This window comes from Marmota flaviventris, chromosome 1 (genome assembly GCF_047511675.1).
Source record: "Marmota flaviventris isolate mMarFla1 chromosome 1, mMarFla1.hap1, whole genome shotgun sequence".
Taxonomy (NCBI): domain Eukaryota; kingdom Metazoa; phylum Chordata; class Mammalia; order Rodentia; family Sciuridae; genus Marmota; species Marmota flaviventris.
In genome coordinates this window covers 210,701,698-210,723,538 of record NC_092498.1, presented here as the reverse complement: position 1 = coordinate 210,723,538, position 21,841 = coordinate 210,701,698, and the positions used below count along the sequence as shown (strand labels likewise).

The window sequence follows — 21,841 nt, the reverse complement described above, 5'->3', positions numbered from 1 at the left end:
TAGTGCTGTGCAGGGAGGTGCTTGGACTTTCAGATCCTCCTGTCTCTTGATGTTCCAGAATAGAGGCTGAGCTGCTGCAGGGGCGACCTACTTCTCCCGTTGTGTTTCTTTTTAAAGATCCAGTGGCTGCTGTTGGCTTCTGGGGAGGAGGTGGTAGGAAAGCCTCCATTAGCTTCCTGTATCTTCCCACCACCCCAGTGCCATCCCCCAGGCCAAAGTCACACCTGGGCCATCTCAGCTTCCCCAGAGGACCTTTGAGCCCTCATGGAAAATAAACCAGACAAGTACTGTGTTAGCAGGGAGAGGGGAAGGTGTCCTGCTCCAAAGCCTGTTTGTGGTGTCTTTGTCAAGCCAGGCAGTTTCAGCTAAGGGTCTTGGTACCTGCTGTTTCTTCTGCCTAGAATCTTCCAAGAACCATCCTGCCTGTCCTACATCCTTCAGGATTTAGAACAAAATGTCATCTCAGGAGGGTCATCCATAACTAACTCTTAAAATTCCCACTTCTTCCACTCTCCTTTGGGACCTTCCTGTGTAGAAGGTATAACCATTTTATGTGTTCTGTGTACTCATTTCTCGTGTGTTCCCTTCCCCAACTCAATGTCAGAGCCACAAGGACAAGGTATTTTATGTTTGCGTAGCTATATCTTCATGAAATCAAATGCTTGGATTTGTTACATGAGTGAACACTCTCTACCCCATAAACCACTGGGCAGAATCTGAGCAGTCAGATGGGGCATCACTTCCATGCTTTCCCAGCACCTCAGCTGCTGCCAGTCTTTCCTCAGGTCCCCAATTCAGGGTCAGCCATTCTCAGATCTGTCTTTATGCTAATTGATCCGGTTACCTGGGACACCCTTCCTCACCTCCCTCAGGATTCTGATCAAATGTCAGTAAAAATAGACATCTCCCCCAAACCTCTACTCTATCCTTGTTTGCAGTCACCACCCAAAGGGCTTCCCCTTTTTGTTCTTTTTTCTATCTACAAGTGCAAAGAGAAGTGGCCTGCTGCTCATTGCTGTGGTCCTGGGTACCTGCAACTGCCCTGGATTAGAATAGGTACTCAGGAATTATCTGCTGAATGCACAACGTAACTTCGGCCCAGTCAAAATGGGCGATTTATATGTGTATGTGTGCGCTGCCAGGGCCTTTGCATGTGATAGACACTCACTCTACCCCTTAACTACACCCATTGTCACAGTCAAAATAGGACTATAAAGAGGCTGGACCTAAGGTCAGAGGGGAGGACCGATGGGTCTTGAGGTGAGTCTAAGCCAAGAGGAGGGGATGTGCCCCTGTCTCCAGACCTCCCCACAGCCCTCCTTCATTGAGCTTTAGCAGGTGTGCTGCTTCTTGATGGGGAGGGGGGGCGCCCCGCTGGCGTTTAGTTTCACGAGCGCAAAGAAGACAGACCAAGCACAGGGCTCCGGCACTAAGTCAAGTTCTTTACTTCCCAGAAGTGATGGCTAAGGGGAGGGAGAAGGAGGCTAAAAGAGGGAGAGAGCCAGAGAGAGCAAGGAGCAGGAAGAAAGGGGACAGTAAACCACTGTTCTATTAAGTCTCAGGAGGCAAGTGCTCAAGGTAAAAAAAGAGTCCTGGAGAATCCTCCGCGGCTGCGGGAGCACCTCGATTTCCTTCTGTGTACCAGTCCTCGGGGAAGGCTGCCGCCGCTGCCGCTGCATTAAATAGTTATGTACATCGCAGAGAGTCCCAGGCCGTGGGCACGCGGGGAAGGGTCATTTCACTAGGGGCCGAGTCTTATCATCGTCACCGCACTGGTGGGCTTTGTACTTTTTCACTTCTGCCATGTACTTGGCCCATGCATCACCTTTACTTGTTAATACCTGTGGGGGCGGAGGTGGAAGACAAGAGGGGGTTGGCAGGGGCAGACCCGCAAGCCAGGAAACAGGGTCAGGACTGTCCTGAGACGGTGACCCCCCAGCCCCTATCACCCAGAAGGCATTCCCTGGCTTTGAGGCAAAGATATGTGAAGTCAAGTTATCAGGGGCCTTTGTTAAAAGCCCTCCTACTCCACCAGGCATACCCATCCAAGGCAGGATGTGGGACAGGGTTTGACCAGCACACAGGCTGGAAGGCAAAGGCAAGGAGGGAAGCCCCCGCAGCCTGCTCACCTCATCCTCCGTCTTCTGCTTCTTGGCTACTATTCCCGTCTTGAGGGCTAGTTTGTTCCCGCCTCTGCGTTTGCCCACCTGGGTGAAGGGACAGAAGACTGCAAGGGTTACAGGAGCCGGGCCCGCCTTTGGCGGTGCTGAGGCCCACTACACCTTCCTAGCCCGGCCAGGTGGCCTGTCCCGACGCCGCGCCTAGCTCCACCAGCCGGCCGACCTGCGCAGCAATCAGAGAGGAGCACACGCGACTCAGCGCCTGCCCTGGGCCCACGATGCCCAGGCAGTCCTGGGCCCCGGGCTGCCCTCCCAGGGAGCCCAAGGAGTGCCCACCTCGGTGGGGACCAACTCTGTCCTTACTCTCTATGGGAGAGGCCTCATCCTCCTGTGGCAGGGACCACATAGGCAGCAACAGCTCCCTTTATTGAGCACTTACTGTATGCCAAGCCCTGTGCAGAGTGCTATGAATGTTTTATCTCCTTCCATATTCACAATTACCCTAAGATGAATGACGGTTACATCTTTCCCCATTTCACAGATGAGGAAACAGTCCTTGAGGAGAGCTTGTGCTGGTGACAAACTGTGGAAGTGGATTCAGGTTCAGGTGCATCTAAGCCACTGGAGAAGAGCATTCTTAACCACCAAGCAACACTGACTCCCCTGCACCTAGTCTTTGAGGGTGTGGCTATGATGGCCTTCAAGAAATGAATGTCAAAGGCAGTGACAACCATTGCTGCTCCCATTCATGGAGGGGTACTCAGCCTCCACAGTTGTCACAACAATCCAGGGCCTGACACCTTCCCCCTTCTCAAAGATAAGTCTCACTATGGACTCACACCTTAGTGTCCTGCCTTCTCCCCTTGCCTAGAGCCTTTCAGAGCTCCAGGGTCTGCAACAGGTTTCAGCAACCTTATCCAGTCCCACCAACCCTCAACCAGGCATTAGGTGCTACTAGGACTATTCTCAAGTCCCTTTTTCTCTCCCACCTCCTTTTAGTGCTGGGGATTAAACCCAGGACCTCCTACGTGCTGGGTAAGTGCTTTACCACCAGGCTACATCCCCAGCCATCTCATTTTTTTTTTTTTTTTTTTTTTTTTTGGACCAGAAATTGAGCCCAGGTACTGGGATGCTTAACCATTGCAACACATTCCCAGCCCTTTTCATATTTTATTTTGAGACAGGGTCTAAGTTACTTAGATCTTGCTAAATTGCTGAGGATAGCTTGAATTCATCCTCCTGAATCACTGGGATTACAGGCATGTACCACCACGCCCAGCCCTTACACCCATTTTTAATAGACGAAGAAACTGAGGTTTGGACAGATTAGATCATGTACTAAAACCACACAGGTGGATCCAAGACCTGACCCCATCCTCCTAATCTCAAATCAATAATTTTTCCTTCACACTACAGGCTTTGATCTCAACACCAGAAGCAAAGCAAACTCAGAGTTGACGATCAATATATGTTCCATTTACTTACCACATAGTTTCTCAACTTGTCACTATGACATTTTGAGCTGGATCATTCTTTATTGGCGGTGAGGGGGACTGTTCTATGCATTGTAGGATGTCAAGCAGCATCCTTGGCCTCTACCCATAGATGTCACTAGCACCTCCTCCCCAGTTTTAACAACCAAATATGTCTCCAGACTTTGTCAAATGTGGGAGTGAGAGAAATCATCCTCAACTGAGAACCACTGGGTTAGTCCTTCCTATAAGACAACCTGTGATAACCACTTTTCCAGGATCACCTCATGGAACCCTCACCACATCAGAAGATGTGATAATGTCCATTTTCGCACTAGACAAAGAGGGCAGGCCAGCCCAGCAGCTCTCCACTGCATCCCCAGCACGTAGCACAATGCCCAACATAAGGTAAGATGCTCAATAAATGGACACTGGTTGAATGAGATCCAGAAAAGTCAAGCAGTCTAAGAACGCGGTCAGCAGTCTGAGTCTAAGGCACCCAGCTCAGAAGCGGGACTTGAATTTTCCCCCCTTCCCCACAGCTGGGAGTGGTTCCAGTATCCAAAGTCCCGGTACCACTCCAACGGAAATCCTGGCATCCAGATTTCCCTAACCCCAGTGTGCGGCTTCCAATTGAATTCGCGGTTCCTGGTTTCCGCGGAATAGGATCTGGGGGTCCCCAAGCCCGCCCCCACGTCCTCGGCGGGTGACCCGGATGGCCCCCTCCTCGGGGCGCAGGGTGGATCTGGATACTGGTTCCCATCCTCGGGCCCCGTTTCCCCGGCCAAGGCAGGCCCTGGCGCCCGCCCCCACCCCCGCGGCTCCTTACGAAGCTGAGTGTGGGGCCCGGGCCGCCCTTCCTCTTCGGATCCCCAGGGCCCGCAGCTGCGGTAGCCGGCTGGTCGGGTCGCGGCGGGCCCGGGGGCGGCTCCTCCTGCCGCTGCCGCTGCTCCTCCTCCATCTTCCGCTTGAACAGCTCCAGGAAGCTGCCGTCGTTGGCGAACAAGTTCACGCCGCCCGACACCGGGCTCGAACCGGCGCCCGACACCTCATCGTCCCCGCTCTCGGGTGACGTCCCTGGCCCCGACTCAGCCCATCGGCTCCCGCCGCCGCCCGCGGGGCCTGGCGCCTCCCGGCCCGGAGGCTCCGCCCGTCTCCCTCGGGCAGCCATTTTGTCGCCAGGTGCCGCGCAAAGGACTCCGGGAAGGCCGCTTCGGCCCCGCGCTTGGCGCCCGACTTGCTTCGTTAGGAACAATGCATGCCGGGACGAGCGGTCCGGGTCCTCAGGCGTCCGCAGAGGGGGCGGGTTCTGGGGCGGGGCCTGGGGCGGAGCGAAAGAGGGTATGACCTGACCCGGTAGGCAACCTGGAGGCGCCGGCCCAGGGTGTCTTTATAAAATAGCGGTACTTGGTTGGCGTTCTGCACACAGAGGCTTCTGGGGAATGGGACCATCGTCTGACACTGGGGCTGTGACTGTTTTCCGAAGTGGGGTTCCCGCTAGGGATTGGGGGGAACGCATTAGCTTTTCATGGCTAGAATTCTCTTCTGCTACCACGGATAGTCTTTGTGAGTAAAAAGACCCTGTTTGGAGGTCCCATTTGAGCACATGCTCAGCTGTCACATAGGAACTTGGTTTCATACCGAGATCTAGGAAGTAGGGGTGTCTCTGAGTTGGACACTTGCCTCTGGAATGACTCTCATTATCTGGGAATAGAATACAGTTGGCATGGAGTTGGGGTCCTTATGTAAGAATAAGGTTATTTTTTTTTTTATGGGCAGGAGTAATCAAATGAAAGGAGGATGTTTCTAGATTGGAGTACCCTTCTAAGGGTAAAAGTGTTCTGGACTGGGGTCGCCGCCAAGGGCCTGAAGCCCTGCTTGTATTCCTGCCCCAGGGCAGGGGTTCAAAGAGGGAATTTGCTGAATTTGGAGTCTCCCCTCAAACAGAGAGCCAAGTGCGGGAAGATTTTCCGGAGTCAAAATCCCTTCTACAACAAGGAGCGCGGTTGCAGATATGGTTCTTGCCCAGCACGAGGATTCAGGGCGTATTAGACACGGATCTGAAGAAACAACTGGAGTTGTTTTCCAGCTAACCCATTCGGCTCAGGGACCTGTCGTGTCCATCCACCTATATTTGTCCATGACCGGTTTGAGGCAGAAGCCAGGTAGTTCACAGCCAATTGAATAACAGACACACCAGAGGGCGGACCTGAGGGGATGTTGGAGCCCAACTTGGAGAACAGGGGGAAAATGATCGACACGAAATTGAGCCTATAGAATGGAGCTAGGACGGACCTCAGGTCTAACTTCACTGAAAACGCTTGGACAGGGTGTTTGGCTGGTTGCTAAGGAGAGGTTGGCGGCTACCACGTCGTGAGTGTGACTGGTGGAAGTAAGAAAATATGTAACCAATGAAAGGAGGCTGAAAGACTTAGGGTCCAATCAGTGAAGGGGAGTGGACTGGACCGTACCAATGTGTTCATTGGGCAGGAGGAGACCTTGGAAAAATATAGACAAGAGGCCGACAAGGTGAGCTCTAAAAGCGTAAAACAATAGCTTCTATTATCACACAAAAGTCATCCCATGAGGAAGTTAATTCAGACTCCTGCCCGCGACAGGAATGCGGTAGACAATTTTTCCCTGTAGTCGCTTTGCATGGTGCGCCCCGATTGATCACGTGAGCCGGTTCCAAGATGGCGGCGGGGGTGGCCGGGTGGGGGGTTGAAGCAGAGGAGTTCGAGGATGCACCTGATGTGGAGCCGCTGGAGCCCACGCTTAGCAACATCATCGAGCAGCGCAGCCTTAAGTGGATCTTCGTCGGGGGCAAGGGTGGCGTAGGCAAGACCACCTGCAGGTAAGGAGGCTACGGTGGGGGCTCGGGAAGGCGGGTGGGATGTACCACTGACCGAAGGGGAGGCCCGGAACCGGCTTTTCCACCCGAGCCGGCGTAGGGGGCTGGGTCGGGGTCTTCTGGGTTGTACTCACTTGCAGTGAATGAAAGGTTCCACCTGAATGGTGGCCTGGCACTTTGTAAGTTACGCTATCCCTGTTGGGGCTCAAGTGCCGAACTTCAGTGTATCCAGCGCATGGCGAGGCGGAGGGGCACTTAGATATCCCAGTCAGCTGTACCGTACCTAAGTGAGCTCAGTGTAGAGGGAAGGGCACCAGGGCAAGCTATCCTGGTCTGCTGAAGAGTGAGGAAAGGGTACAAGATCAGATTGTATCAATCAGCTGTGAAAGGGTGATGGGTCCTTGGGGCACATTATCCTGGACAAGTGGACTGAACCATCCATCCTTACCGGGGAGTGCAATGGATCTCTCACCTTAGAGTTTAGGGAGGAGGCACAGAAGCAAACTATGCCGACTGGACAGCTGGATCATGCCACTCTGTGCCCAGCAAAGGAACAGGTACCAAACCAGACTCAGTCAGCTGAAACTTACCACTCTAGTTCAGCTGGAGTAGTCAGTAGGTGAGGTCAGAGAGAGCACTTCTGCAGGCATTAAGATTTGATCCCGCAGTGATCAATAATCTCTCAAGACCCTTCTGATCTAGGTCTTTGTATCTCAGACCCTTGCAGGCACAGGGAGCAGGGCCCCATGCCTCCCTCCCCACTTTTTGACTTTTCCTTTGTGCAGCTGCAGCCTAGCGGTCCAGCTATCCAAGGGGCGTGAGAGTGTTCTGATCATCTCCACAGACCCAGCCCACAACATCTCAGATGCTTTTGACCAGAAGTTTTCCAAGGTGCCTACCAAGGTCAAAGGCTATGACAACCTCTTTGCTATGGTAAGTGAAGCAGGGCTCAGCTCCTAACCTATGGAAGAGACCTTTCAGTCCTTTCCTTTCTTAGATGCACCCACTAGCAGACTCCATGTTCTGCTCATTCTGTATTTTATCTCTCCAGTTTTACCCCTTCCTCAACATACCTACAGAGGAAGAGGAAGACATGTTTGAGGAGCAGGAAAAAGGCAAGAGTGATTGGAGCTAAGTAAGCACAAGCAAGGGAAAGAGGAGTCGGAAGTTGGCATAGGACTCTGCAGCCACTATGAGCAGTTTGACTTTGATTCTAAATTTCTTAGGAAGCTGTTTGTTTCATTTAACTCATTTATTGGTACTGGTGATTGAACCCTGGGGCACTTTGCCCGTGAACTGCATCTGTAGTCCATTTTATTTATTTTGAAACTGGGTCTTGCTGATTTGCTGAGATGACCACAAACTTGGTTTCTCCTGCCTTAGCCTTCCAAGTTACTAGGATTATAGGCATGTGAAGGAGGCATGCACTGCAGCACTCTGCAGGAAGCTGTTCATTTTAAGCAGAGCACTGTCATAGGCAAATTTATGTTTTGAAAAGTTCTCTGAGGCTGTCCTATGGAAATTGGATCATAAGTCAAAGGTGGAAGCAGGTAAACTAACAAGGGGACTGGGGATATAAGCAGGTAAGTGCCGAGATAGTGGCCAGGTCTCACATGGGGACAGGATGTTGGGGGATGAGTGTTAGATTTTGGATACATTTTGGAAGTAAAGCAGAGAGATTGCTTGGTTTTAACTGGAGAGGAGAAAAATTGAATCCAGTATATCATTTATTTTTTCTTCCTGAGTAGCTGAGATAGGAAAAACTTGGAGAAGAGCAGATTTAGGAGGGACCCTGGGATCTAATTGTTTTGATTTTTTGGTGCAAGTGTTGGCACATGCCTGTAATCCTAGTAACTGAGAGACTGAGGCAGGAGGATCGCAAGTTCAAGGCCAACCTGGGCAATTTAGCAAGACCCAATCTCAAAATACAAAAATAAAGGGCTAGGATGTAGCTCAGTGATAGAGTGCCCCTGGGTTCAATTCCCAGTACAGGGAGAATGGGGGAGAATTTTGATTTGTCCACAGTGAATCTGAGGTGCCTACTTACGTGGGGATACCATAACAGTAGTTTAAATGTATGAACCTGAAGCTTGAGGAGGGTTAGCATTGATTTAAAAGTTGTTGTCCCAGGGTAGTTTTTTTTGTTGTTGTTGTTTTGGAGATAGGATCTTGGTGGTGGTGGGGTGCTGGGGAGAGGTTACTACATTTGACCACTGAGCCACATCCCCAGCCCTATTTTGTATTTTATTGAGAGAGAGTCTCACTGAGTTGCTAAGCGCCTCACCTTTGCTGAGGCTGGCTTTGAACTCTCTGTCCTTCCTGCTTCAGCCTCCCAAGCCACTGGGATCACAGACATGTGATCACCATGGGCGCCTTCCCAGGTATCCATGAGGCTGTGAGCTACGCTGAGGTCATGAGGTCAGGTCCAGCTGGCTGGGGTGGGGGCTGCCCCTGGAAGAGAGGCCACAGCAGGCTTGAGATAAGATCTTGCTATTTTACTTAAGCTGGCCTTGAAGTCTTGGATTCAAGCAGTCCTTCTGCCTAAGCGTCCTCAGTAGCAGGGACTACAAATCCCAGAAGTAGTGCTACTCCTCCTGTTAACAAGGGCTGTTTTGAGAAAAGCAGTTGTAGAACATGTTTGTTTGCTGCTGGGAATGTGCCCACAGGGAGGAACAAGTGATTCTGGAAGACAGTGATCCTCAGGCAGAATGAGTCTCATCTTGCACACCATCCAGAACTTAGGCTCTGCCAGAGTCAGGAACGCAGCAGGGAACAGAAGAAACCGATGGTGCCGGCAGCCAGTAACTTCTCTTTCACGCCTCTGAGATGAGGGCCTCAGCAGTGAGTAGGACAAAGCAGTTTGAGGAGGGACAAGACGCCACATATACACTTGTGAGAGCAGGAAGAGGGCCCATTGGAATTCTGTGATCAGGAATTACTGGTCAGGTGTGCTCAGGCCCTCAGGTGCACAACACAGATAGCTAAGAAGCAGCAGAGCAGGGGTTTCGTCAGCCACAGAGGGAAGAGGGAAGCAACCTCTGGAGCCTGGGCTGGGTAAGAGTGCTGACCAAGAGGGACACTGACAGTGTACAGGGGACAGGGACACAGTGACTCTTAGAGTATCTGAGGCTGAAGTAAAGGATGTTCAAGTCCAACAATGGAATGTGGAAGTCAGAGGTAACCCTCTCACTAGAAATAACGCATCAAGAGTTTGACTTGGCAAGTGTACTGGGAGAGTACAAGCTCCCCACAGAGAGATAACCCTGAGGGCAACTTGGGGGCTTCACCATGAAGCCACCAAGAAGAGTTGACCCAGGAGGAAGCTAGGGAAGCATGGAACCCAGGCTGCCAGGAACCCCCGGCCTAGTCATCCATTCAAGGATTCCACATACATGTTGAGGACCTTTTTGTGCCTAGAACTGTTCTTATTGCTGGGGACACAGCAAGTGAGCAAGACAGGAACCCCCAGCCCCTCATGGGGCTGGGAGTTCTGGTTGAGGAGACAGCAGGCAAACATGACTAAAGCCTTCTGGGGTGTGAGAAGGGGCTGGTGTTAGGGAGAGAGGAAAGCAGGGCAGAGAGGGTGCTAGGCCTCCCTGCTAAATAGGGTGTTCAAGAAAGACTTGCAGCAGAGGAAAGATCTGGAAGAGGTCAGGGCCTGTCATGGGAGAATCATGGGGAGCCAAGTTCCAGGTGGGAAACAGCCATGTCAATGCCCCGTGGTGGGTTTCAGCGTCCTTTTACAGGCCTGGTCCCAGTTTGCAGTTCTCCACTGGTTTATGAAGGTTTGACTGCAACAGTGCCAGACCATAAGTCCCCAAGGGAAGTCTGTGACCTAAGGAAGGGCTTGTGGTCCGAGCCCTGCACTGGCTCCCTCTGGCCTGTGCCCAGGTGGGAAGGCTCCCAGAAGTCACAGCAGCCTGAGTCTCGTCCCCTCGGCCCCCAGGAGATCGACCCCAGCTTGGGCGTGGCGGAGCTGCCCGATGAGTTCTTTGAGGAGGACAACATGCTGAGCATGGGCAAGAAGATGATGCAGGAGGCCATGAGCGCCTTCCCAGGCATCGATGAGGCCATGAGCTACGCTGAGGTCATGAGGTCAGGTCCAGCTGGCTGGGGTGGGGGCTGCCCCTGGAAGAGAGGCCGCAGCAGGCTTGACCCCTGTCTCCCCTCAGGCTGGTGAAGGGCATGAACTTCTCGGTGGTGGTGTTTGACACGGCACCCACGGGCCACACGCTCAGGCTACTCAACTTCCCCACCATCGTTGAGCGGGGCCTGGGCCGCCTCATGCAGATCAAGAACCAGATCAGCCCCTTCATCTCACAGGCAGGCGGGGCCCCGGGTATCCAGGCACCCGAGTGGGAGTGGGCCCCCAGTTCCCCAGATGTGCCCCCACAAACACCCTTTCTCCCCCTCTCTGTTCATATTTCTCACTGGGTGAAACTGTCTTCACTGTGGGGGAGGAGGGATCGTCTCCCCCATCCTGCAGGCAGGAATCTCTCCCTGGCTCCATCCACCAAGTGGTGACAGAGCCTGGAAGTCCGTCCAGAGCCAGATGGCCCACCCCCACCCCCTCTGCACTCCCTGTGCAGCCCGGCTCCACTCAAGCATGGCGGCTCACCTGTCTGGGCACCACCTTCCTTGTCTGTCAAGTGGAGGTTCTGAGAGTGGCCCCGTGGTTATTACCAGGACTCTCTGAACACCTCCAGCTCTACCTCCGTGGTGCACACATGATCCCCTAGCCTCAGATAGTAACAGTTACTGCGCACCTACTATGTGCCCAGCACTGTTCTGAGAAAATTACACGTCCCAGCTCACCTCACAAGGGCTCTCAGAGGCTTACAGATGGGGAAACTGAGGCCCCAGGAGGTCCAGGCCTTTGACCATGATTCCCACCAAAATGGCAGAGCTGAGATTTGACTAACCCCTGGAGTCTGCTCCAGGGCTCATACCTCATACCACCAGGGGTTACCAGGAATCTAGAGAGTTCCCAACCCCGGCAGGCAGTGAGCCTGTCCCTCCTCCCCACAGATGTGCAACATGCTAGGCCTGGGCGACATGAACGCAGACCAGCTGGCCTCCAAGCTGGAGGAGACCCTGCCCGTCATTCGCTCCGTCAGTGAACAGTTCAAGGACCCTGTGAGTCCTGGTCCAGCAGGTGGCAAGAGGCTCCTTGGGGGTGGGGACAGGACTGGAACCCACCCTTCACTGTCTTCTCTTGCCCCACAGGAACAGACGACCTTCATCTGCGTGTGCATTGCTGAGTTCCTGTCCCTATACGAGACAGAGCGACTTATCCAGGAGTTAGCCAAGTGCAAGATTGACACCCACAATATCATTGTCAACCAGCTTGTCTTCCCGGACCCCGAGAAGCCCTGCAAGATGTGTGAGGCCCGCCACAAGATCCAGGCCAAGTACCTGGACCAGGTGTGCCTGCCCACCCAGCCCTGGGCCAGCAGAGACACCTCTGCCCTTCCTCCTCCCCTCCATCCCCCCCTCCGTCCCCACTGCAGATCATACTGTCCCTGAAGGACTGTGGCTGACCTGACCTGGGTAGCGGTGACCCTGGGAGCAGGAAGTCTAGTCCAGTGGCCTCACTGGCACCACTCCCACTTACGACACCGTGAAGCCTCTGCCCACCAGACCCACTCTCTGTCCTTGTCCTCCTGTCCCCTGATCTCTGCTTTCTGCCCTCTGCCCTGGCTGCAGATGGAGGACCTGTATGAAGACTTCCACATCGTGAAGCTGCCGCTGTTACCGCATGAGGTGCGGGGGGCAGACAAGGTCAACACCTTTTCTGCCCTCCTTCTGGAGCCCTACAAGCCCCCCAGTGCCCAGTAGCACCACCACCATCCCCAGCTGCTGCCATTTCATACCCACCCTTCACCCTACCTACTCCCCCCCTGGGGCAGAGTTTGCACAAAGTCCCCCAGAGTACAGGGGGAGCCACTTGGGGGGTAGGAGACAGAGAGAGGGTCTGTTCCCCCTGGTGGGGCTTGGGGGAGCTGTAGTTGCCCCCCACCTCTCCCTGCCTCTCGCTCCTCAATAAAATAATCTTAAACCACTGCGTTTGTTGGTATCGGGAGGTGTGGCTGGGGGTGAGCACCTCCATGGACATTTGCACAGTTTGTGCACTGTGCAAAGTGGCACATGTAGAGGGCAAGTTCACAACAGAGATTTAATAGAGATGCACGTTCATCATGGCAATTTTGGAAAAAGGGTGTCTTGGATAAGGGATGCCTTGTTCTGATTCTGCATAGCTTAGGAGACTGATGCCTGGAATGGAAGAGACAGATGGGCCTTTGCCCACTTCCTTGGAAGCTCAAGAAGGTGGGGTCTAGCTGGGAGGGGTGGTGCATGACTGTAGTCCTGGTGACGTGAGAGGCTGAGGCAGGACAATCCCTGGTTGGAGGCCAGCCTCAGCAATTTAGCAAGCCCCTAAGCAAGGTAAGGAGGCCCTGTCTTAAAAAATAAAAAGGGCTGGGGATTTAGCTCAGTGGCAGGGTGCCCTGGGTTCAATCCCTGGTACCAAAGGGGTAAAAAAAGTGTGGGAACCCAGAAGTCCTTTGGGCAGCCACAGGCTGGTGGGAGCAGATTAAGCAGGCAGCGGGCCCAGTGCTGCCTGCTGTTTGGTTTGGGAATTAGTGGGCACCCTGGGCAGAGGCTGGGCCTGCCAGACTGGGGATTAAAAATCTCCACCCACCCCCCATTCCTGCCTCCATGGGATGGCATCAGCCCCTCCCAGCAAAGGGCCACAACAGTGGGACTGACAAGGGACAGGATGGCAGAGCACTCAGGCTGGGTCCCTGAAAGCTGATCCCATCTGCACAGGGCTTGGCCTGCAGCTTGGGCTTCCTGCTGTTTTAGCTTGGTCTCCTCATCCTTGAAGTGGGGACCTCAGTATAGCCACTCTTTGAACCATGGCACAGATTAACCAGATTGCCCGGTGACCTGGAAGGCACCCCAAAAGGACCCCCTCGGCCCCCGCTCTTCATTCTTCTGCTGGTGCCACCACAGCCATTGTCATCCACATTTGAAAGCTCAGGACAGGGCCTGACCTTGAGTGTTTGCAAGATCCAAACCGGAGCTGGGACTAGGGGTACAGAGTCAGGAAGCAGTGTTCAGGGTGTACACACCCAGGGTCTGGGCGTGCCAGGGTGTGTGTGTAAGGGAACCCAGCCACGAGCCTAGACGTGTCCCCCACTCAGCTTCACAGGGTGTGTGCAAGCAGGTGTGGACACGTTGGGGTGGTGTACATAAACAAAAGGGGGTGCAGGTGGTGGTAAAGACCCCAGGCTTCTGGTCACACTGCCTGGTTCCCATCCCAGCTCTTCCATGAAAGAGCTGTGTCATTTGAGCCTCAGTTTCCCTACCTAGAAAGTGGGAGTGGCAGGTGCAGCAGCTATTGCGTATACTCCAGCGCGTAGATTCAGAGATGAAATACGCAGGCATTTCCCTTCGCAGGCAGGGACCTGCCAAGGAGAGCTGCTTGTTATTGGTGTTACAATTACCAAGCAGGTGAAGCAGCAGCGTGCTAGGCAGTTTGCTTCCCGCCCCCAGAGGTCCTGCAGTCAGGAGTGGATGGGGACATGAGCTGGGGAAGAGGGGATGAGCAAGGAAGGTCTAGCTGCAGTTAGCGGAAGGACGTCCTGGTGACCCTGTTCCCTCCCCAGGTCTGGCAGCTGGGGTGCCGCCCCAGTCACCCCAGCTGCCCCCTGGCTCCTGTTTATAGGCTGTCCGGCAGCTGGACAGCGGAGATTCGGGTCCGAGGGTGGCCAGCCTAAGCCGGTTGGCTCCTAATTACCCCGGGCGGGGCAGACATCTGCCAGTCTGGGAACACCATGTCCTGGCTGGCTGGGCCTCCGGGTGGTGCTGCGCATAGCCATCCGAGCTCCTAGGGCACCGTGGACTTGAGGGTTTCCTGCCTCCGCCCCCTCTCAAGTGTCTGCCCCCCTGCCAGGACTCTGAGCCTGTGCCCCTCCCTCACTGGTCTGCATGCAGATGTTCTCCAGGTCGGGGGATGGAGTGGGGGGTGCAGTTTGTGCCAGACTGGGAATGCCCCCTTTGTAGGTGTGCCTGTAAAGAGGGAACATCTGTCCCAAATCCTTGCCAAATATGGGGAACAAGGATCTATGTACCCAAGTTTGTGTGTTCATGCCAATGTTGAGTGTCTGAGACCCGAGTGTGTATGGGTATGTGTGCACACACCACAGCCAGGAAGCACTGGGGAGGAGCTTGCTTTAATATATTAATGTACAAATCCAGGTGAGTGGTTCCTGGGGGCTTATAATCGGTGGAACTGCTCTTCCACAATTGCTGTTGTGTGATTATATCTCTGCCACACTGGCAAATCTCAGGGACCTGAGGGACGCCCCTCTGTCCTGGGTCTATGTGCCACTGTATTGAAGGGAGGTGTCCCCACATTCAGTGTGTGATTTTTGTCCAGGGGAGATGGGGATGAAGACCTCTGCAGCCATAGCCTGTGTATGAAAAGCGTCCTGGAGGGGCGGGGTCTGCCCCTGTCTGGTTCTGTGTACTCGCCTGTCTATACATTGTGCCATCACGAGGCAATGCAGCCCCCTGAATCCCTTCTCTGCCGGTCCTCTGAAGCTGTTGAGAGCACCTTGTGTGTCTGTGAGCTCAGAGCCTGGTGTGTCCAGGATCCATCTGCCTGGATAGAGCTAGGTGTGCCATGTGTGACTCTGGAAGGCTTTATGGCAGTATGTACTGCCACACTGCCCTCCAGGATATGTCCGGTGGTTGTGTGAGGCTGTTAATGGAAGCTGAATGTGTGCTTCTATGTATATCTTTGTGGCAGTGTTATTGGAGGTATCTGATGTGAACCAGCCTCATTCAGCAATGTGCATGTGTCTGGGATGGAGACAATTGCGGCCCCCTCCCCCAGCTCCAGCTTCCAGATGACTTGGACTTGCCTGGGAGCAGGTCGGGGAGGAGCAAGGAAGGACAGGACAGATTTCTCCCCTTGCCCTAGGAAACAAACTGGCAGACTTCTCCAAACAAAGTTCTGAGACTGTAGCTCACCCCAGGGGGATGGCTTAGGGAGGGGCTGCCCACGCCCACTCCCCAGCCCCCTCCCTCCCAGGGTCTAGCCCCACCCAACACTGAAGCCACCCGCCCATTCAGTCTCTGTCCCTGAGTGTCCCTGCACCAGTCACTCTCAGCACAGGTGAGAAGGGCCCAGGCCTGGGGGAATAAGGGGCCTTGGGGACAGGTGTGCTTTGGGCCAGGTTACCTAGGGGTGGGGAGTGGAAGGCTTGAAAAGCTGCAGGTAATAGAGGAGGAGAGATTAAGGTGGCCCCTGGAGGAAAAGGGGGAGGGGCACAGCCAGGGCCATCCAAGGGGAAATGGACATGGCGGGCAGTGTGACTGGAGAGGGGTCACTGTGAGGCTGGGGGCTGACTGACAGAATATGGGGACCTTGAAGTCTTAGGGAGGAGGATTCAGAGGGCTTCAGGGGAAGTGCAGGGGGAGAATGGGCCCGGGCAAGAGCTGGGGAGTGGAGAGAGGGAGCCAGAGTGGGGGACTAGGGAGGGAAAGGGAGTGTCCAAGCCCCAAGAATTTAGAAACAGGAGGCGCTGGGGACTCAGGGCAGAGGGAAGGCTGTAGAGGGCGTTCAGTGAAGGAGGTGGGCCTGGGTGGAGGGCGTTCAGGAGCTGTGTGGACTCAAAGGTCTAGGACCTGGGCGGGGAGGGCTGGGGGAAGTCGGCTCAAGAAGCAGGGACCAGGAGTCCAGGGAAGGGGTTGGAGAGGTAGACTGGGGCTGGGGTAAGGGAGGATGAAGCAGCGCTGGGAGCAGGGCACCCGGGAAGGGCCAGAACCCAGGGGGTGGAGGGGTCCTGGGGCAGACAGCCAGTGTGGGGTGGGGACTGTGCGGCTTTCTGAGCTGGCACCTCTCTGCCCTGGCTTGAAGCCCCCAACCTGGCTCCTTCCCAGCCCCTCTTACTCGGACCACAGTATCACATCCAGTAGAGCCCCTTCTTCTTTGACGCAAAGGGACGGGCGCCGGGATGACTGTCACCTACACAGCCCGAGTGGCGAACGCCCGCTTCGGTGGCTTCTCGCAACTGCTGCTGCTGTGGCGTGGGAGCATTTACAAACTCCTGTGGCGTGAACTGCTGTGTTTCCTCGGACTCTACATGGCGTTGAGCGCCGCCTACCGGTGAGGTGGCGGGGACGGGGGGTGCCTGCAGGTGCAGCCCACTGGCCTGGATAGGGTGTTTAGGGGAGGGAAAAAGGCGTGGCAAGAGATAAGCCCCTGGGAAGGCGACTCACCGGTGACCCGTACCCCCTACCCTGCAGCTTTGTGCTGGCGGAAGAGCAGAAGCGCTACTTTGAGAAGCTTGTCATTTACTGCGACCAGTATGCCAGCCTCATTCCAGTCTCCTTCGTGCTCGGTGCGCTCGCGCCCCTGAATGCCCCATTCCCATGTCCCTAAGAAACCCATTCCCATTCTTACTCTTTGGAGAACCCTAGTCCTGCCCCTGAGGCTCCCCCTTCAAATCCAATCTCCACGGGTCCCCACTCCTGGTTTTATACCATGAAGAATGCGGGAGTGGCCTCACAACCTGAAACCTTGGCTATCACCTGGTCATTATCCCCTGAGATGCTCCCATGGGAGCTCCGTCTTACCCATAGGCTTATTGTGGGCCACCCAAGGACTCTCACCTGTTCTGCATGAGATTGCTAGTGCTCCCCACAAACATCTTGAACCCCAGGGCCCCTAGATGACTCCATTCTTTCAAGTCAGTGGGGAGTGCATTTCTGAAAGTCTTGGCCCCCAACCCCCAGAGATCTCATGTGACCCAGCCTCCCTCTCCCTACTTGGGTGGGGTACCCATCCTGCTCAGAGTTCCCTGATGTAGACCCAGTGCCAAACTCTTTCAGTAGCTCCGGCTCAGGGGCTCCTGTGGCCATTGTGACAAGCCTGCCCAGGTGTCCAGGATGTACACTATATCTCCAAAACCCAACTTCCCCCCTGGGTGTTTCAAGTTCCCATGGCCCCACCTCAGTGGCTTCCTGTGACTAGTATAACAATAACATGGGCGCTTGGTCTCCACCCCCATACTGGGATCCCAATCCCCAATCCCAAGTAACACCCAAGTAGCCAGGGTGACCCAACTTGCTCTAACCTCTCTGACCTCAGGGCTGGATCCTCAGGTTCTCAGCCCAAATGGCCCCACATGTTCAGGGTGACCAGCGGGGCAGGTGTTCCTGATGCAAACCCTTCTCTTCCTAAACTCCTGGTGTGGTTGCTGAGCCTCCATCCCCCGCTCGCCCCCAGGTTTCTACGTGACGCTAGTGGTGCACCGCTGGTGGAACCAGTACCTTTGCATGCCGCTACCTGACGCGCTCATGTGCGTGGTGGCGGGCACAGTGCACGGGCGCGACGATCGAGGCCGCCTCTACCGTCGCACACTTATGCGCTACGCAGGTCTCTCCGCGGTGCTCATCCTGCGCTCGGTCAGCACCGCTGTCTTCAAGCGCTTCCCCACCATAGACCACGTGGTGGAAGCGGGTGAGTCTCAGGCCTTAAACTAGGCGGGCGGGGGCGGGGCCAGGACGGGGGGCGGGGCCAGTAACCCCGGACCTCGCCACCCAGGATTTATGACCCGCGAAGAGCGCAAGAAGTTTGAGAACCTGAATTCGTCCTACAACAAGTACTGGGTGCCCTGCGTGTGGTTCTCCAACTTGGCGGCACAGGCCCGGCGAGAGGGCCGCATCCGCGACAACAGCGCCCTTAAGCTGCTGCTCGAGGTGGGCCTACTAGGAAGTCATTAATATAGACCAGCAGGGAGAGTGCACCCTGTGCGGCGTCCACCGCGGCCTGCCACGCACCTCCCGCAAAGGCAGATTCCAAAGACCCTCACCTGTCAGGCCCCACCAGGTGCGCCTTATTTCCATGGGGCAAATACCAGGTGCACTCCAGTTGTACACTCACCACCAAATATTCTCCCTGGAGCTCTCAGAAACACACTCCCACTTCCTAGGAGGAGACCCCCGGCCTCCCTCTCAGGGACCCAAACTTATGAGCCCACAATTCTGACTCTTTCATGACTGTCTCCACCCCCAGGAGTTGAATGTCTTTCGGGGCAAGTGTGGGATGCTCTTTCACTACGACTGGATTAGCATACCTCTGGTCTACACCCAGGTAACCCCACTCTGCCTCCCTCCCTTTATACTTGGTGTCAGGGTCCCTGATGTGTTAGTCTTGGGGGAGAGTAAGGGCCAGCTAAAACTCCATCACAAGGGCATGTGATCTTTGATTAGTCTTTTTTTTTTTTTGCTGGGGGAGGGTTGAATACAGGGGCGCTTTACCACTAAGCCACATTCCCAGCCCCCCACCTTTTTGTAGTTGTAAATGGACAGCATGACTTTATTTTATTTGCTTATTTTTGTATGTGGTGCTAAGGATCGAAATCAGTGCCTCACAGGAGTTAGGCAAGCGCTCTGCCTCTGAGCCACAACCCTAGCCCTCCAGCTCTTTTTATTTTTTTCGGGGGGAGGGGGAGTATCAGGGATTGAACTCAGGGGCACTCAACCACTGAGCCACATCCCCAGCCCTATTTTGTATTTTATTTAGAGACGGGATCTCACTGAGTTGCTTAGCACCTCACTTTTGCTGAGGATGCCTTTGAACTTGTTGATACTCCTGTCTCAGGCTCCGAAGCTGCTGGAATTACAGGCTTGCGCCGCCGCACCCAACCTAATTTTTTTATTTTGAGACAGGGTCTCACTAACTTCCTTAGGGCCTTGCTAAGCTGCTGTAGCTGGCCTCCAACTTTCCATCCTTCTCCCTATCTCTGGAGTTGCACCATCATGACCAGTTTAGCCTGGTCTCTCAATAACCCCCTGAGATGGGGGAAACACTGACCTGGGGCATTCCCCCCGCCCACGCACCCACAGGTGGTGACCATTGCAGTCTACAGCTACTTCCTGGCTTGCCTCATTGGCCGCCAGTTCCTGGACCCTGTGCAGGGCTACAAAGACCACAGCCTGGACTTGTGCTTTCCCATCTTCACCTTACTGCAGTTCTTCTTCTATGTGGGCTGGCTCAAGGTGAGTGGGGCCCTGGTGCTGGCCTGAAGGTGGGGACAAGGTCCTCAAGGTTCCACCTACCTCCTTCCTCCCCACTCAGGTAGCAGAGCAGCTCATTAACCCCTTTGGAGAAGATGACGATGACTTTGAGACCAACTTTCTGATTGACCGCAACTTCCAGGTGAGGCTCCACAGGGCCATCATCCACAACCAGCCCTCCCAGCCGCCCTGGCCCTGGCCCCTTCCCCACCAAGACTTGCTGGGGCCTCTCCCTGACCACCCCTGGTTCTCTGCTCACCATGGTCCCGCTGGTCCTGAGGGCTCCACCCCACCCCGACCTCTGTATCTGCACCCTCAGGTATCAATGCTGGCTGTAGATGAAATGTATGATGACCTGGCTGTGCTGGAGAAGGACCTGTACTGGGACGCCACAGAGGCTCGCGCCCCCTACACGGCGGCCACAGCCTTCCTGCTGCAGCAGCCCTCCTTCCAGGGCTCCACCTTTGACATCACGTGAGCCAGGACTGGACTGGGTGGACTGGACCATTAGGGACAAGACCACTGGGGGGACACTGGGTGGAGCTTATGGCTCTGTGGATGATTGAAGGGTCTATAGGGGCCAAGGACAGGGCCAAGGACTGAAGTCTGAAAATTTGGAGCTAAGATCAACTGTAATGAGGACAGAGGTTGAGTTGGGGATGGGGAGGGGTCAAGGTCTAGGACTGGGCCACTGATTGGGGCGGATCTCAGGGCTGAGGTCTGTACTAGAGGTGGTACCCAAGATAGGACAGCGCCATGGATGAGGCTTTGATATCTGTGAGCAGAGCCAGAGGATCAGGCCAGGCTCTGGAGTAAGGGGCTGAAAGTCTTTGAGGATAAGTGACACAAAGGAGTGGGTGGAGCCAGGGAATTCCTTGGGTCTCTATCTCACTCACCAATCAGATAGAGGGTGAGGGCTGAGGATCTCGCCTAGCCTGCGGGAGACCCTGGATTCTATCCCAGCACGGGGGGAAAAAAGGAAGAAATGGAGGGGCGAGGCTGCAGCACCCACCCACTGTCGGTCCGGTCCGCAGGTTGGCCAAGGAGGACATGCAGTTCCAGAGGCTGGACGGCGCAGACGGCCCGCTGGGGGAGGCCCAGGGAGACTTCCTGCAGCGTCTGGCGGGCGCCGGAGGAGGCTTGCTGGGCCGGCGCCTGTCCCTGCTGCGTCGAAAGAACAGCTGCGTGTCAGAAGCCTCCAGCTGTGCATGCACCGGCGTCCCCGATGGCTCAGCCACGGAGTGCAGCTGCGGGGACCCGCTGCTCGACCCCGGCTTGCGGGAACCAGAGCCCGAGCCCCCCGTGTGTCCTGAGCCACTTGCCCCCATTCCTGGACCTGCTGCAGAGCCTTTCACCACCGTGCCCATCCCTGGACCCAGGGGACCGGCCCCGCCCTGGCTGCCCAGCCCTATCGGTGAAGAGGAAGAGAATCTGGCCTGAGACCCCGGGGCTAGGACCCCTAATGACAGGGAACAAGCATGAAGCAGCAGTCCAGGGCTGCATAAGCCTGGGGGCCTATAGAAAGTAGGCCAGCCCACTTTTCACTAGGTGGCCAGGTGCTCCACATGGGGGTCTGGCACTGTGCTAGTGGCCAGGGATTTTCCCAGCTTTTGAACAGAAATGCTCCCCACCCCAGCTCTACTTCCCAACCCTACTGCCCCAGTGGTCTCCATCAGTGTCCTGCCTATGCTCTTTCCTTTCCATGAAGCTGTGAGTGCCTACTTCATGGAGTTGTCCTGAAAATGAAATGATGCTTTTAAAGCATTTGGGGCATAGTAGGTGCTTAATAAACTATGGGTGTTTTTTTTTTTTTTTTTGTACTCAAACTGTTCATGTGACTTCTCTTACTAGACATTACACTAAGGTTTGAGCATTCTTCCAGGTTGTTTGCTTTTTGCAGTACTTCAGGGGTGCTTCACCACTGAGATATCCCAACTCTTTTTAAAAAAGAGTTTAGGGCCCAAGTTGCTGAGACTGGCATTGAACTCACAATCCTGGAAGCACAGGTGTACACAACTGCACTTGGTTCCTGTTTTTCACTTATATCATTTGCCAGTCCCTCCTGAATTTAGAAGTCTAGCCAGGATCATATCCCTGACTTTAGACTCAGAGAACCAGCTGCCTCCTTGACTTCTGCATGTGAAGATCTCACGCTTTGAAGGTAACATGATCCAAAGCTCCCCAACCTGTCCCACCTTGTTTGTGTGTGTCAACTCTGTCTTTCCAAGTGATAAGGCCAAAACCTAAAGTCATTCAGGACCCTCTGTTCTCTCATTTGCCTCTATCTACATCAACCCAGCAGCAAA

The 21,841-nt window shown here is 54.7% G+C and overlaps 3 protein-coding genes across 4 annotated transcripts; 2 read left to right on the top strand and 1 right to left on the bottom strand.

The window, feature by feature from the left end:
• Window positions 1-1,422: 1,422 nt before the first annotated feature.
• On the bottom strand, window positions 1,423-4,838 carry Trir (telomerase RNA component interacting RNase). Of its 2 annotated transcripts, XM_027955185.3 has the most exons (3): window positions 4,422-4,815; window positions 2,130-2,207; window positions 1,423-1,841 (listed from the first exon to the last, which is right to left on the bottom strand). In XM_027955185.3, the coding sequence occupies exons 1-3, from the start codon at window positions 4,761-4,763 to the stop codon at window positions 1,734-1,736; spliced, it is 528 nt and encodes a 175-aa protein (XP_027810986.1). In that variant the 5' UTR covers window positions 4,764-4,815; the 3' UTR covers window positions 1,423-1,733. The 2 variants fall into 2 exon arrangements, with proteins under 2 accessions (XP_027810986.1, XP_027810987.1); XM_027955186.3 differs by lacking the exon at window positions 1,423-1,841 and having other exon boundaries at window positions 2,131-2,207; window positions 4,445-4,838.
• A 1,426-nt stretch (window positions 4,839-6,264) lies between these two features.
• Window positions 6,265-12,505, top strand: Get3 (guided entry of tail-anchored proteins factor 3, ATPase). The gene is made up of 7 exons (XM_027955273.3): window positions 6,265-6,446; window positions 7,229-7,376; window positions 10,390-10,538; window positions 10,616-10,766; window positions 11,472-11,579; window positions 11,670-11,867; window positions 12,150-12,505. Exons 1-7 carry the CDS (start codon window positions 6,286-6,288, stop codon window positions 12,279-12,281), a joined length of 1,047 nt encoding a protein of 348 aa, XP_027811074.1. The 5' UTR covers window positions 6,265-6,285; the 3' UTR covers window positions 12,282-12,505.
• Window positions 12,506-16,209: 3,704 nt separating this feature from the next.
• On the top strand, window positions 16,210-21,337 carry Best2 (bestrophin 2). The gene is made up of 9 exons (XM_027955288.2): window positions 16,210-16,620; window positions 16,761-16,855; window positions 17,743-17,976; window positions 18,061-18,215; window positions 18,532-18,609; window positions 19,365-19,517; window positions 19,597-19,677; window positions 19,855-20,009; window positions 20,570-21,337. Exons 1-9 carry the CDS (start codon window positions 16,469-16,471, stop codon window positions 20,973-20,975), a joined length of 1,509 nt encoding a protein of 502 aa, XP_027811089.2. The 5' UTR covers window positions 16,210-16,468; the 3' UTR covers window positions 20,976-21,337.
• Window positions 21,338-21,841: the final 504 nt, after the last annotated feature.

What these genes read in the sequence shown, in the direction of transcription:
- Trir (XM_027955185.3), bottom strand. Translation starts at nt 4,763, where the DNA reads ATGGCTGCCCGAGGGAGACGGGCGGAGCCTCCGGGCCGGGAGGCGCCA. An exon ending in CGGGCCCCACACTCAGCTTC is followed by an intron (nt 2,208 to 4,421) that starts GTAAGGAGCCGC and finishes CCCTTCACCCAG; the next exon opens with GTGGGCAAACGCAGAGGCGG. An exon ending in AGCAGAAGACGGAGGATGAG is followed by an intron (nt 1,842 to 2,129) that starts GTGAGCAGGCTG and finishes CCGCCCCCACAG; the next exon opens with GTATTAACAAGTAAAGGTGA.
- Get3 (XM_027955273.3), top strand. Translation starts at nt 6,286, where the DNA reads ATGGCGGCGGGGGTGGCCGGGTGGGGGGTTGAAGCAGAGGAGTTCGAG. An exon ending in GTGAACAGTTCAAGGACCCT is followed by an intron (nt 11,580 to 11,669) that starts GTGAGTCCTGGT and finishes CTTGCCCCACAG; the next exon opens with GAACAGACGACCTTCATCTG. An exon ending in AGGCCAAGTACCTGGACCAG is followed by an intron (nt 11,868 to 12,149) that starts GTGTGCCTGCCC and finishes CCCTGGCTGCAG; the next exon opens with ATGGAGGACCTGTATGAAGA.
- Best2 (XM_027955288.2), top strand. Translation starts at nt 16,469, where the DNA reads ATGACTGTCACCTACACAGCCCGAGTGGCGAACGCCCGCTTCGGTGGC. An exon ending in TCCAGTCTCCTTCGTGCTCG is followed by an intron (nt 16,856 to 17,742) that starts GTGCGCTCGCGC and finishes GCTCGCCCCCAG; the next exon opens with GTTTCTACGTGACGCTAGTG. An exon ending in AGACCACGTGGTGGAAGCGG is followed by an intron (nt 17,977 to 18,060) that starts GTGAGTCTCAGG and finishes CTCGCCACCCAG; the next exon opens with GATTTATGACCCGCGAAGAG.